At 41.3% G+C, this 13,051-nt stretch overlaps 1 protein-coding gene across 21 annotated transcripts in view; it reads right to left on the bottom strand.

Annotated features, from left to right (window-relative positions):
* Positions 1 to 13,051, bottom strand: part of tnc (tenascin C) — a 123,386-nt gene that overhangs the window by 15,816 nt on the left and 94,519 nt on the right. For 12 of the 21 annotated variants that reach the window (XM_033049190.1, XM_033049194.1, XM_033049197.1 and 9 more), the window contains 3 exons: positions 7,725 to 7,997; positions 4,000 to 4,272; positions 1,549 to 1,821 (listed from right to left, as the gene is read on the bottom strand). The exons of 3 other annotated variants lie outside the window; for them this stretch is intronic. In XM_033049190.1, the coding sequence (XP_032905081.1) occupies positions 1,549 to 1,821; positions 4,000 to 4,272; positions 7,725 to 7,997 (819 nt within the window). The remainder of the gene's footprint in view (positions 1 to 1,548; positions 1,822 to 3,999; positions 4,273 to 7,724; positions 7,998 to 13,051) is intronic. 6 more of the 21 variants (XM_033049205.1, XM_033049207.1, XM_033049211.1 and 3 more) reach the window with 3 other exon arrangements.

The raw sequence follows: 13,051 nt of genomic DNA, 5'->3' as shown, positions 1-13,051 counted from the left end.
ACACTCTGGACATTAGCAGCAGTGTAAACAGTGTTCTTGCAAATGGAGCAGGATAGAAAAGGCTATTGGATCAAATGTCGCCAACCTGAAATGTTACTCAACGCTGACTACACCAACGCTGTCTGACCGGCTGAGCATTCCCAACAATTTCCGAATTGATTTGTAAAATGCCTCCACATTGGAAACGAAGAACAGAGTGGGTTGTCAAACCTGCGTTTACCGGACAGTCTTACAGATGGCCCCCTTTACAGTTACAGACACCAACGCATTTGTCCTGAGAACTAAGACATGCCGCAACAACAAGGAATGAATATTACATGGCAAGTCAATAAAAACATCACCTATATGTTTGACAGATTCTGAACAAACAGCAGTAATCTGGAGTAAAAGAACAGCACTCTTTTTACTTAGTCGAGTACAGGGATAATTGAAAACTTGCAATCGATTACTAAGAACTGACAAAGTGAACACAGAAAATTCAAGGGCCTTTTGACCAAAAGCCTGCAGAACAGATATTTTAGAATCTATTCTATCCTGTGCTGTACTGAGGAGAAAATCCTGTGGAGAATCACTGTAATATAAAAGCAAGGATGTAATGCTGAGGGTTTAGAAGACGCCAGTCAGACCACATTTGGACTATTGTGAGCAGATTTGGGCCCCAAATCTGAGGAAGTGCTGGTGTTGGAGAGGGTCCAGAGGAGGTTTATGAGAATGATCTTGGGGATGATCGGATTAATGTGCCAGGAGCATTTGATGGCCCTTCCCTTGCACTCGCTGGAGTTTACGGTGAGGGGGGTTCTCAAGAAATCTACTAAATAATAAAAGGCCTGGATGGGTTGTATGTAGAGAGGATGACTTCAGTAGTGGAGAAGTCTAGAACCAGAGGTACCTTATATAATGAAGATGAATTGGAATGTCATTAGACAGCGAATCTGTGGAATTCATTGCTACAGTTGGCAGCAGAGGCCAAGATATTGGGTATTTTTAAAGTGAAGATGGAAAGGTTCTTGATTAGTAAGGGTGTCGAAGATTATGGGGAAAAAAGGCAGGAAAATGGGGTTGATCGAAGAAGGGCAAAGTTGAAGCCTGGTTTTCTCTTAATATCACTGATATCATAGATCCCAGTCTTCTTCACCGTAGGAGCAATGGATAGAATTCAATATCCTTTCTCTCAACATATGCACTTCCTGTTCATGAACCTGACTGTGAGTCTGTTCCCTGCTTGGCAAAAACTACCCCCCTCCCACCCCCCACTGCAATGCATGGCAGAATTATTCCTACTACGAGCTGATCGTGTATTGGAGAAGTCCATTTCTCAGCACGCACTGCCTTCTTGGCTGAAGGTGAAAGCTGTCCTAAATGGGGGAGAAACAGAAGTGGATACATTTGCGTGCAGAGCTTCGAAAATAATTCGCCAGAGGGCAGATGCGGTCTGTGTTCATTTACCACCTTCAGAAAGGTAAATGGTGGAGCCTGGAAAAAAATAATTGGTCATTCAAGGTCTGTACGAGAAAGTAAAGGCGCAGATTCTCAAAAATAAAGTAATACCTGTAATTGCAATGGTATTTATTGGCTGCGATTGTCGTCCTTCTGTGACACCAACTAAGGAAATTTCATACTCAGTACCATCTTGCAGACCTTGGATATCAGTGGTTCGTAGATCACCTGACAGGGTGTAGTCCAGAGGAGGAAATTCCTTCTTGGAATCCCTAACTCTAACATTAAAGTAATCAAAGGGATTGTCATCTGTGGTCCAAGAAAGTTTGAAGCCATTTGAGGTAACTTCAGACGTGGTCAGGTGATCCACTTCAGGTTCTGCCTCTGAGAGAGAAACAAATTTTGTGAGTTCTTGTCCTTTCCTTCATATCAAAGTAATAATCCTTGTTAATGTGTTAATTGATAAATAAATCAAAGTTGCTCGGGGAAGGAAGGAAGGATAATTGAGAATCTCAGGATGCAGGTTTCTAGTGCGAATAACCAGTTCAGAGAAACATTAGGGCAAACTGAAACATTAAGGAATAAATTGATTGGAATATCTCGTGGCTTGGTTGATAATCTGAAATACAACAAAATACCCACAAAGCTAGAAAGTAAATCGTGTAAACAATTGATTATGTGGCAGAAGTGTGTTTCTGTGACCTTTAGGAATTTGGAAAATGTGAACTTCCTATTCCAATTCCTCAATGAGGGCAGGTCAGATGCTGGTTTAGGACAAAGAGAGACACAAAATACTGGAGTAAGTCAGCAGGACAGGCAGCAACTCTGGAGAGAAGGAGTGGGTGAAGTTTCGGGTCTGAATAAGGGTCTCGGCCCGAAACGTCACCCATTCCTTCTCTCCAGAGATGCTGTCTGTCCCGCTGAGTTACTCCAGCAGCTTGTGTCTGTCTTTGGTCTGGTTTTGTCCTGGTTCCGCCCAAACCTATTGGAGATTGCCAATTCTTCTCAATTCATTTTTCATTGATGGGTTTATGTAATTGGGCCTTATGTGTTGGAAAACTGTGACCAACCCAAGTGACAATGCAGAGGGATGACAAAATATACAAAGCAATTAACAATGACAAAAGGCACAGTTTTCGATTAGGCCTTGTACAAGCATGGTTTGAACAGCATCAGGGGTTTGGTAAATGCAATGCAGCCGACACCGTCTGAAGAAAGCATCAGATTTGTACTTCAGACATACAAAATAAATATTTTGATTATTAACAACAAAAGGAATTGCAAAGGAACATCAAAGTAGAATTATGAGCAGTTAAGGTTGTCCGAATACAAACATGAATATTGGACTATATGACATAGCAATCAGCATACCAATGATTAGATCAGGTTTTATTGACCCTCAAAAAATTAAACACAGTACATTGAACACAAACAGCAGTTAGAATTTTCAGTGCAAGACCCATGTTATGAAGTTCATAGTCCAACACATTCTGGAGAGACTGAGGAACAGGTTAGACATAATCTGACAAAGTTAAAATCATCATTTGAACTCAACACATTATTTCAGGAGAAGACTGAAGCTCGTGTCAAGCATCTCAGAAATGCCATGCATTAGAATGTTACATTCTGGACATGATTTCAGGTTGGTTCGTAGACAGGTTTCCCTCATACTGACACCAAGTTATTCTTGAATGTTGGTTTTGTGTATTACAGGAGAGGTTATTGGTAAATATTCTTTCTTGTTATGTTGAGACGTCCCTGGGACTTGAGTATTTTCATGTCTTTAGCCTCACACAGATTCAGACAGATGAAATACTCAAACGCTGAGAGAAAGATCCCCCGACTTGATCTAAATCCATTATTGTGATACCACCATTCCCACCACCCCTCCTCAGGATACACGTATGCAAGGTTATGGATGGATAATGTGGCAATTGGACTGATACTCCTAACTTTCCCATGTCAACTACGCTGTAATACATCAATTGAATTGTATTGTGTAGGAAGGAACTGCAGATGCTGGTTTACACCGAGGATAGTCACAAAATGCTGGAATAACTCAGCGGGACAGACAGGCAGCATCTCTGGATAGAAGGAATGGGTGATGTTTCGGGTGGAGACCCTTCTTCAGACTCTAATTGTATTTTTTCCCTTGCTGGAATGAATGAAGTAAAGTTTTAAGTGTAGCTTAAAGATAGCAATGTGAATTGAAATGTATGTTAATTCCACTTCAAATGCAAAGAGCAAAGATTATGCAAACAAGCAAGCTTGTAAAATATCTCATATTAATTTAAAAAAATCAAATTTCAATGTTATTTTACTTGTTGATTGACATAATCCAAAACGAATGTTTCATCCATCAGCCCCTTTCCTTAAGATTAATTTAAACTCTTTATTTCTGGAAAAAACACAGCAAAATCATTAATGTGGAGACATTGGTGGATGATCTCAACCTGAATAAAGTTATCAGAGTGTTAATGTGTTATACAGAAAAGAAAAAAAAAACCTTGGTAACAAAGGCATACATAAACAAGCAATAAAGCCTTCAGGATTAAAAAATACCTGTAGTAGTCTGAGCAAAGAGAGGTTTAGAGTTCTTCCCCCTTGCTACACCATAGACATTAATATCATAACCAATTCCGGTGATCAGGCCTGTGATGTTAATGGAACGATGATCGCCTGACACTCTGTGCTCCACTGGTTCCAACAACCTCCCAGAATCTCTAACCATTATATTAAAACCGTCATAAGCCCCGTCCGTGGCATTCCAAGTGATTTTGAATCCATAAGAGTTAACGTTTGAAACCACTAGGTTTTCCATTTTTGTTTTTTCCTCTGGAGAAACAGGGAATTAGTTGAGGAAGAACATTAATTGTGAATGTCACATTTGTAGTTTGTCTCTCTGTTCTTATCATTCCACAACTATCACATTTTAACCCCATTTGCCCATTGCACTTAAAAAAGTTCATATCTAGATACGTCCAAAAACTGAGGTCGTAACGCAAAGAGATTAACTCAACTTAAAGTTAACAGTTTGCAAACGTATGTTTATTACCGGGGAGGGCACTTTAAAGCAACTTCATTCTGGGTTTCTGAGAAGGGAATATTTCAAATCAGATACTTGAGCTCTAAAAATATAGAGCTAAATTGATGCATATGGATTCTTGAGGCTGTGGGAAGTTAGAGTTCAACCAGGCCTATAAGGGAATAATACAATTGATGTCAGTCTTCTGAGAGCAGGGGAGAATTTGTAATAAGCATCTGGAGCTTTCAATTTCTACCCAATGCATGTGAACTGTGTGAACTTAGGGAAGGTCTGGGTCAAACGCACATGGTGGCTCCCAAGGTCAGCACTTGAGTCCACGTATGATGAATGGTCATGTCAAGGGCCCAATGGACTCCGTGTCACTTCATTTAGCAGAGGGTGAAAAGATAAATATAACTAAATGACTCTTGACTGCGCAGGAGCTGACATCCAAATGAATATGAAGCAAGGCCATTGAAGGTAACAACTATATGATGTCTCATGGGCAGATACAGATCGCGTACTGTACAGAGCTAATCACAACCTCATGACTCTGGTATGCAGCAGTGACAAGTTAAACCCATATTTAGAAAATGGAAAACTGGTGGGGCCGTCTAAAGAACGAGTATGCAATTCCCTGCACTTACTTCACAGCAAAATATCACCAGGAAGGTGTCACTCACAAAGCAATTCCACTTGATTACAACTGCTACAAATGGTCTTCATTGACCCATTGCATGCAAGGAGTAATTACTATGTTATTGCATTCTTACAGAAGGTAGGGGCATATATCATCGTGTACAACATAAAATGTTTCTTAACCATGCAAAAGAAGGACATAACAGGAATAGTAAGAATGTCTCCCTTCCTCTGTCACAGTTATCTGAGAAAAGATTGTCGTGTCTTTTATTCTCCTTCCCATATGTGGCCTCCTACAGGTCTTCCCAATGGACAGGATAACTAGGTTGCCTTTGATGGAAGGTTCTTCAACATATCATTCATTTGGCATGATTGCCTTTGAGAAACAGGCCTAGATAAACCTGAACCCTCCAGACGTAATGAACCAATTGGTCAAAGAGGGAAGGCACCTTGAACCATTCCACTGCTGCTGAAGATACAAGTAAGTGCAGATGCTGATTTACAAAAAGGAAGACACAAAGTAGTGGAGTATTTTGTCAACAGGTCAGGTAGTATAACTGGACAACATGGATAGGTGACGTTTCTGGTTGGGACCCTCTGAAGAAGGGTCCCCACCTGAAACACACCTATCCATGTTTTCTAAAGATGTTGCCTGGCCCGCTGAGGTATTTCAACACTTAGTGTCTTTTTTCCATTGCTGGTGAAGAACATTTCATGTCAATGTTGAAAACAAGCTTTCCACAGAATGTCAGCTGATATAATGTGAGATCATGTAATTAAATTCAGGCCTCGGCAAAATTGAATGACTGTACATAAATGTTTTATTAACTCCAATTCAAAGACACTCACTCTAGTGACAAACAAATAAACAAATTTTGTTCTTAGGTGAAATATATTTTGTTCTTAGGTGAAATTTCAACTTGAAGCCAATTTGAAACAGCTGCAGTGTATGTTAAAGGATCGGTTGAGCATTTTTTAATCTGCTCTTTGCGCAAGTTCCTTCAAATCAAAATTCAGCTTCAAACTTTAAAACAGCAACAGAAGCAGCAGACCCACCATTTGCTGAAGAAGGGTCTCGACCCGAAACATCACCCACTCCTTCTCTCCCGAGAGTCTACCCACCATTTGCTGCGCTATGGGACATCGGGAGAGAATGACGAGAAGCTGGAATATCTACATTGTTTCCCTGGAATTCCCAGTAACTGGACTAAAAATACCCATTTCCACCTTTTCCAGGTGTTCTGCCAGGATCTACCCATTTTTGAGGTAGCTGCAAGAGAGATCGACGGACTGTGGTTGGTCAAGTTGGAGCTGGTGCCCAATTGCCAGAACATTGAGTGTGGTGTTTCAGCACCTGGATGGCTGTGTTGCACACAGAGTAGGTATGTAGTGCAGCCACCCACCATCATGGAGAGCTCAGTGGGAACCTTACAATGCTGTCCATACTACCCTGATAATCTAGATAAATGAGATGAGTATCATTTATAATCCCCAAAGTAAAGGTCTTCAATTTAGTCACATTACAATAATTATTTAATCATTGTTTAGATTATCACAATAAATGGTGCTTTAGTTAGTTTAGTTTAGAGATACAATGCAGAAACTGGCTCTTCGGCCCACCGGTTCCATGCCGACCAGTGATCCCTGCATATTAATACTAGCCTACACACGCTAGGGACAATTTACCTACATACCTGTACATCTTTGGTGCTGTATTTTTATTTACTGTTGTCTCCTGGAATATTTAATGCTGCCGTTAACAACAGCCATTGAAGCGATTCTTTGCATTGATAATCACTGTATTTTTCCAGCAAAAGCCTGGTTTTAGTCCTAAAGTTCACCCCGGCCCATTGTGCCTCAACGTAACAACACTGTCATATCATATTATTGCTCAGTAGAACGAAGATCTTGGCACCTTCACTCTAAAATGTTGTGCACAGCTATAAATAAAAATTGCCTTTGCTTGTGTGACACCTACCAGACTGAGATCCATCACAAAGTATACAACTCATCCTGGCAAGTTGGATAGGGTTTGCTCTTCACTAGTTTCAAGAGTTGACACCCATTCTAATCAAGAACTTGTCTATCTCTGCCTTAAAAATATCCACTGACTTGGCCTCCACAGATACTCTGTGGCAATGAGTTCCATAGATTAACTACCCTCTGACTAAAGAAGTTCCTTCTCACCTCCTTTTTAAAAGAGCGCCTTTTTAATTCTGAGGCTATGACCTCTGGTCCTAGACTCTCCCACCTGTCGAAACATCCTTTCCACATCCACTCTATCTTTGCCTTTCATTATTCTGTAATTTTGTTACTCGCCCCCTCTGTCTCACACGGTACAAAAGTCAGACCCAATCCACCCCACATCTTTGAACTGAAGACGTTCTAAGTGTGTTAGAGAGAATATTTGAGGAAAGGGGGAAATACAAACATAAATAAGGAGAGCGTGCAAAGACAAGAGTATGAGATTTTTCCCGCTACACAATGGAGTTGTTAGTGCAGTCGTCAACTGCAGCATTATAACAAGTAACGGTTATATTTTTCAAAAGGGAAAATTATTCTTCAGCAAGTTTGAATAAACCATGAAACAGGAGGCTTTGTTGGATGTTTTTAAGCAATGTACCTGTAACAGTGACAGCAGTAAGAGGTTGCGTGTGCCAGCCTTGCGTTACACCAGTGACATTAATTTGGTATCCAGAGCCTTCTATTAACCCTGAGACGTCAGTAGTCCGTGTTTTCCCTGATAAAACTTGCTGTATTGGGTCAAGCGAGCTTTCAGAATCTCTAATGTCTATGATAAAATATTCAAATGCCCCATCTTCTGCTGTCCAAGAAAATGTGAAGCCTTCTGAGGTAATATCTGAAACAACTAAGTTGCTCAGTTCTGGTTCTTCTTCTAAGGGAAGGAACATTTATGGAAACATTTATTTTAGTCACACTCATTGAAGCAAAATACATTGTAGAGCAAATGCTCCTGAATTCTAGTTTCAAAATGAATCATGTGATAGCTAAGTACAAAATACATACACACAGAGATAGTAACACTCATGGGAAAAGTGCCAGGACTTGAATATATTCCACAATTTATTGGCCCCTCACACAAAATGTGATTGTGATTATCATCTGTCGAGGGGCAAGGATCAAATAAACCTGTCAGATATGCTTTGTAAACCATTCATGCTGGGATTTTGTGCTCAGTATGGATGCTAAACTGACTGAAACAAAGGCTGCCCAGAAATTCAGAGCTGGTTAGTAGTGCCAAGCACACTATAGTTTAGTTGAGCTTAGAGATTCAGCATGGAAACAGGCCCGTCGCCCAACCGAGTCCATGCCGACCATCGATCACCCATTCGCATTGGTTGAATGTCATCCCACTTTCTCACCCACTCCCTAGACACGAGGGGCAACTTTATGGAAGCCAATTAACCTACAAACCCGCACTTCTTTGGAATGTGAGAGGAAACCGGAACACCCAGAGGAAACCCACATGGTCACAGGGAGAATTTGCAAACTCCACACAGAAAGCACCCGAGGTCAGGATCGAACCCGGGTCTCTGGCGCTGTGAGGCAACAGTGCCGCCAATATAACGAGTGGTCTAATTTGCTTCTGAAATATTTGGAGCCACATTTCAGGAAAAGGGAAGAACAGCCTGCTTGTACCAGGTAATGTATTTAGTGAGACTGACTATGGATGATTTTCGAGCCACATATATTCAGCAGCAAGCAGAGGGAAATGATTAAAATGCAGATAAAATTGCAAGTGCTAGTTCGTAAAGAATGAGTGAACTCATCAATCTGCTGGATGCCTGAGTCACATTATACCACAAAGATGCGTGGATTAGTAAGGCAATAAAATTGAATTAGCTGTTCAGCAAAAAAGTTAAAATACTCTATTTAGATAATACATCTGTCATCGCTGAACACCAATTTATCTCCTCTTAAATAACACACATCTAAAAGAAAGATGGCTTAATATTTCACAACTGCAGAGTTCAGTGGCTTAAATAAATTCTGGAACAAGATCTCAAATCTTATTCTCCATTTTCTCTTTTTGCAGCCAGCATTTTACTCATCTCCACATCAATTCTGAAATTCAGTCCAAGATCTAAGATTAAAGATTTATTATTTTAACAATTGGATTGAATTTATTATACCACTGGAGTGGAGAATATTTAAAAGAAATTCATACAGAAATAAATAGCAAATAAGTTCTAAAGTAAACTGCTCTTTCCATAGAATACAAATACCGGCCTCAATAAATCTGTTGTTGTGAGAGAATGATTCTCTTTAGACTTTCAGGTTTTGCAACATGGTTTTGAAGCCATGTATATCTCAAGACACAACTGAATTGAAAATCCTGCTGGTTGGTCAAGTTTACTGCTATACTTATTGCAACATAGGAGGCCGCCATTTGGCCCAGTTCCCAACAGAACAATCCTATCTCCTCACCATCACAGCCATGTGTAGTTGCCAGTCAACCCCATCTCACCTAGATCCACCCTTCATTTGTCAATTCCTGCCTCCTCCCCCCCCCCCCCCTTACCTCTTCATATCGGCTATCTCCCCTCTACTCTTTCCAGTCCAGACAAAGGGTCCCCACCTGGTATATCGACTGACCATTCCCCTCCACATACACTACTCAACCCGCTGAATTCTTCCAGAAGATTGGTTGTTCCTCCAGATTACAGCATCTACAGTCTCTTGTGTCACCATTCCCTCTAGTCTTATTTCCCCAGACCATAAAATATATTTTCCATCGTGTGCCGTTTTGATTCTTTTGTCACATGCCAAGGCTAACGGCTAACCCACAGTAGCTTGTTAACCAAACCTCGATTCTTTAGGATGCAGGAGGAAACTGGAGCACCTGAGGTAAACGCTTGTGCGATTAAAGGGGAACACGGGGGAAAGGGGACAGATGCAAACCCCACACTGACAGGACTCATGGTCAGGACTGGACCTGGGTGGGTGAAGCCGTGAGGCAGCTGCTCCACCAGATGCAACATGCTACGTCTAAGGAAGCTGGCGAAGAATCATAGAAACAGGGAACTGCAGATGTTGGTTTACAAAAAAAAGACACAAAGTGCTGGAGTAACCCAGGTCAAGCATCATCTCTGGAGAATGTCACCTGTACATGTTCTCCAGGGATCTGCCTGGCCCGCTGAGTTACTCCAGCACTTTACATTTTTTTGGTGAAGAATGAAGCTTGAGATATTAAGCCAGCTTTCACTGTCAGATGCTGACCCATTTGTTTGCTTTTGTGCCTGCTTTCCATTACAACTTCTGACATTCGGAGTGTTTACTCCCTAGGATTTTGATTTTCTGCCATTCATATCACAAAGGGTCATAAGATTTAATTAAAAATAGATTTTGGCAACTATCTGTGACAGTGATTTACACAAAGCTAATTACAATGTGTTGCTTTCAGCAAATGCACTGCATTTAATTCAAATGTAGCCAAGCAATTTAACTGGGAAAGCTATAACAGAAATACATTTCTGTACGAAGAAACTGGAGCAAGATGGATGCAATATCTAAGCTCAGTTTCATCAAGCACGGCAAACTAAATCTCTACAGTGAAACAGCATTTAATTTCACTCAAGCACAACAAAATTCAAAGCGATATTTAGTTCTGCCAGATATTACTGACATCCTTTTGATGATGGAGTTACCCAGTCAGATAGCATCAAATGCATGCTATGGGAAGGTCAGATTTTCTAACAGTATATTGCCAGCACCATGAATCAAGGACTAGAGAGCACAGGTTTAAGGTGAAGGGGAAAAGATTTAATAGGAATCTGATGGGTAACTTTTTCCACACAAAGGGTGGTGGATGTATGGAACAAGCTGCCCGAGGAGGTAGTTGAGGCAGGGACTATCCCAACATTTAAGTAGCAGTTAGACAGGTACATGGATAGGACAGGGTTGGAGGGTTATGGACCAAATGCTGGCAGGTGGGACATGTGTAGGTGGGACATGTTGGCCGGTGTGAGCAAGTTGGGCCGAAGGGCCTGTTTCCACACAGTATCACTCTATGACCATTAAATCACTCAAACTCATGAAACTCTGCTGCAAATTTGGTTACCAATTAAAATAGAGATAAAGTGCTTTTATTTGGAAACAATGCGTCTTTGAGTAAACATGCATTTTGACTGGATTTCTCACCAAATGCTGGAAAATCGACTGCAGTTCTGCTTGAGGTATTTATTATGCAGTACAGTTACTCAGTTATTTTGAGCTCATGTTGCAGTGATAAACTTCCTGTGTGACTTTTACCATCAATCCTTGAGCTCTAGAACCACTGCGTGACAATAGCATTGGCCAAAACAGTTAGGTAGAGTTAGTCACACAAATGGAGTGTTGCGTTATTTAGTTTAGTTTAGAGATACAGTGCGGAAACAGGCCCTTCAGCCCACCGAGTCCGCAAAGAACAACAATCCCCGCACATTAACACTATCCTACACACACACACACACAGGACAATTTCACATTTATACCAAGCCAATTAACCTGAAAACGTATACGTCTTTGGAATGTGGGAGGAAACCCACGCGGTCACGGAGAGAACGTACAAACTCTGTGCAGACAGCACCCGCATTCAGGATCGAACCCGGGTCTCTGGCTCTGCAAGGCAGCAACTCTACCGTTGTGCCACCGTGCCACCCTTTTAATACAGCAACAGGGAACAAAACACTAAATAAAAATCTTCCTCCTCAGCAGAGCAGAAGCAGAGGCATTTTGTACGATTCCTTTGTTCAATAAGGGAACTTATACAAATGTTCTACTGTAGTTTAATTTCGGGAAAGGGGCCTGATTTCTGTTTGTGCTTCCAAACAAGTACATAAACACTATCATTAACGCACACCCCATTTAATAGCAAGGTTCCTTAATCCAACTTGCAAATGCTAAGCAAAACATGCACAAACAGTTTTTAGTACAATAAAACTCCATGTTATAAAAATCAAATAGACTTTTGTTTTTAAACTTGAGGATAATGGACCAAAATCTGCTCGGAGGTAGCATCAATTTAAAACTCTTAGCTGTGGTACACCATGAATCATTCAGCAATATGTGATGAGGAAGTGGTATCCCCCAGGAGGAATAAAGAACCACAAAGTGTTTGACAATTTATGTTGTTAACCTCAAGAGTTTCAAGTGATAATGCTGCACAGACAGCACTCGGGTTGATTACAATGGGGAACCATATCCAGTGTCACTGCTGACTACACCTTTGGGAAGTGTATCCAGCTGCAGTTCCTGACTGACCGTGTAAGGGACTGGAGCTGTGGCTCATTGGACCAAGGATTGTCCGGGAGAATGCGAACCTCGTTGATAGGAGTTGTAATGAGGTGGAAACAGCTCAGGTGGGGACAGAAAGTAGATGAGTGATCACCAGGTAAGGTCAGTGAGCAGAGTGTGCATGTATCCCACCACGGGCATTCCCCTGGAAAACAAGAATAGCCTTTTAGATGCTGTTGGAAAGGTACAAGCGACTGGGACGTTGTAGCCAGCCTGGGGACCTGGCGAGGGAAAGACAGGACTGGCAGTTCAATGTTCCAAGGTAATGGCATTACAGGCGAGATAGAAGTGAGGATGAAATAGGAGGGAGAGCTATTTTATTGATTAAGATGAATATCATGGCAGTAGAACAAGACAACATCATTGAGCGATCATCTACTGAGGCTTCATGGGTGGAGCTGTGAAATAAAGAGAGGATGATCACCTTTTTTGGGATCGTAGCAAAGGCCTCCAAATTGTCAACAGGAATTAGAGGAACAAATATGTTAAGAGATTGCAGGTAGCTCGAAGACTAAGGAGGTTTTCATAGAAGGGCGTTTATTAAATTTCCCAATATAGACTGGGAATGTCATAGTGCCAAGGGAGTGGAGTTTGCCAATGTGTTCAGGAAATTTCCTCAGGCACTATATAGAGGGCTCTACAAGGGGAAATGCA

This window comes from Amblyraja radiata, chromosome 32, assembly GCF_010909765.2.
Source record: "Amblyraja radiata isolate CabotCenter1 chromosome 32, sAmbRad1.1.pri, whole genome shotgun sequence".
Classification (NCBI taxonomy): Eukaryota; Metazoa; Chordata; class Chondrichthyes; order Rajiformes; family Rajidae; genus Amblyraja; species Amblyraja radiata.
This window is presented reverse-complemented; position numbering and strand designations above follow the sequence as displayed.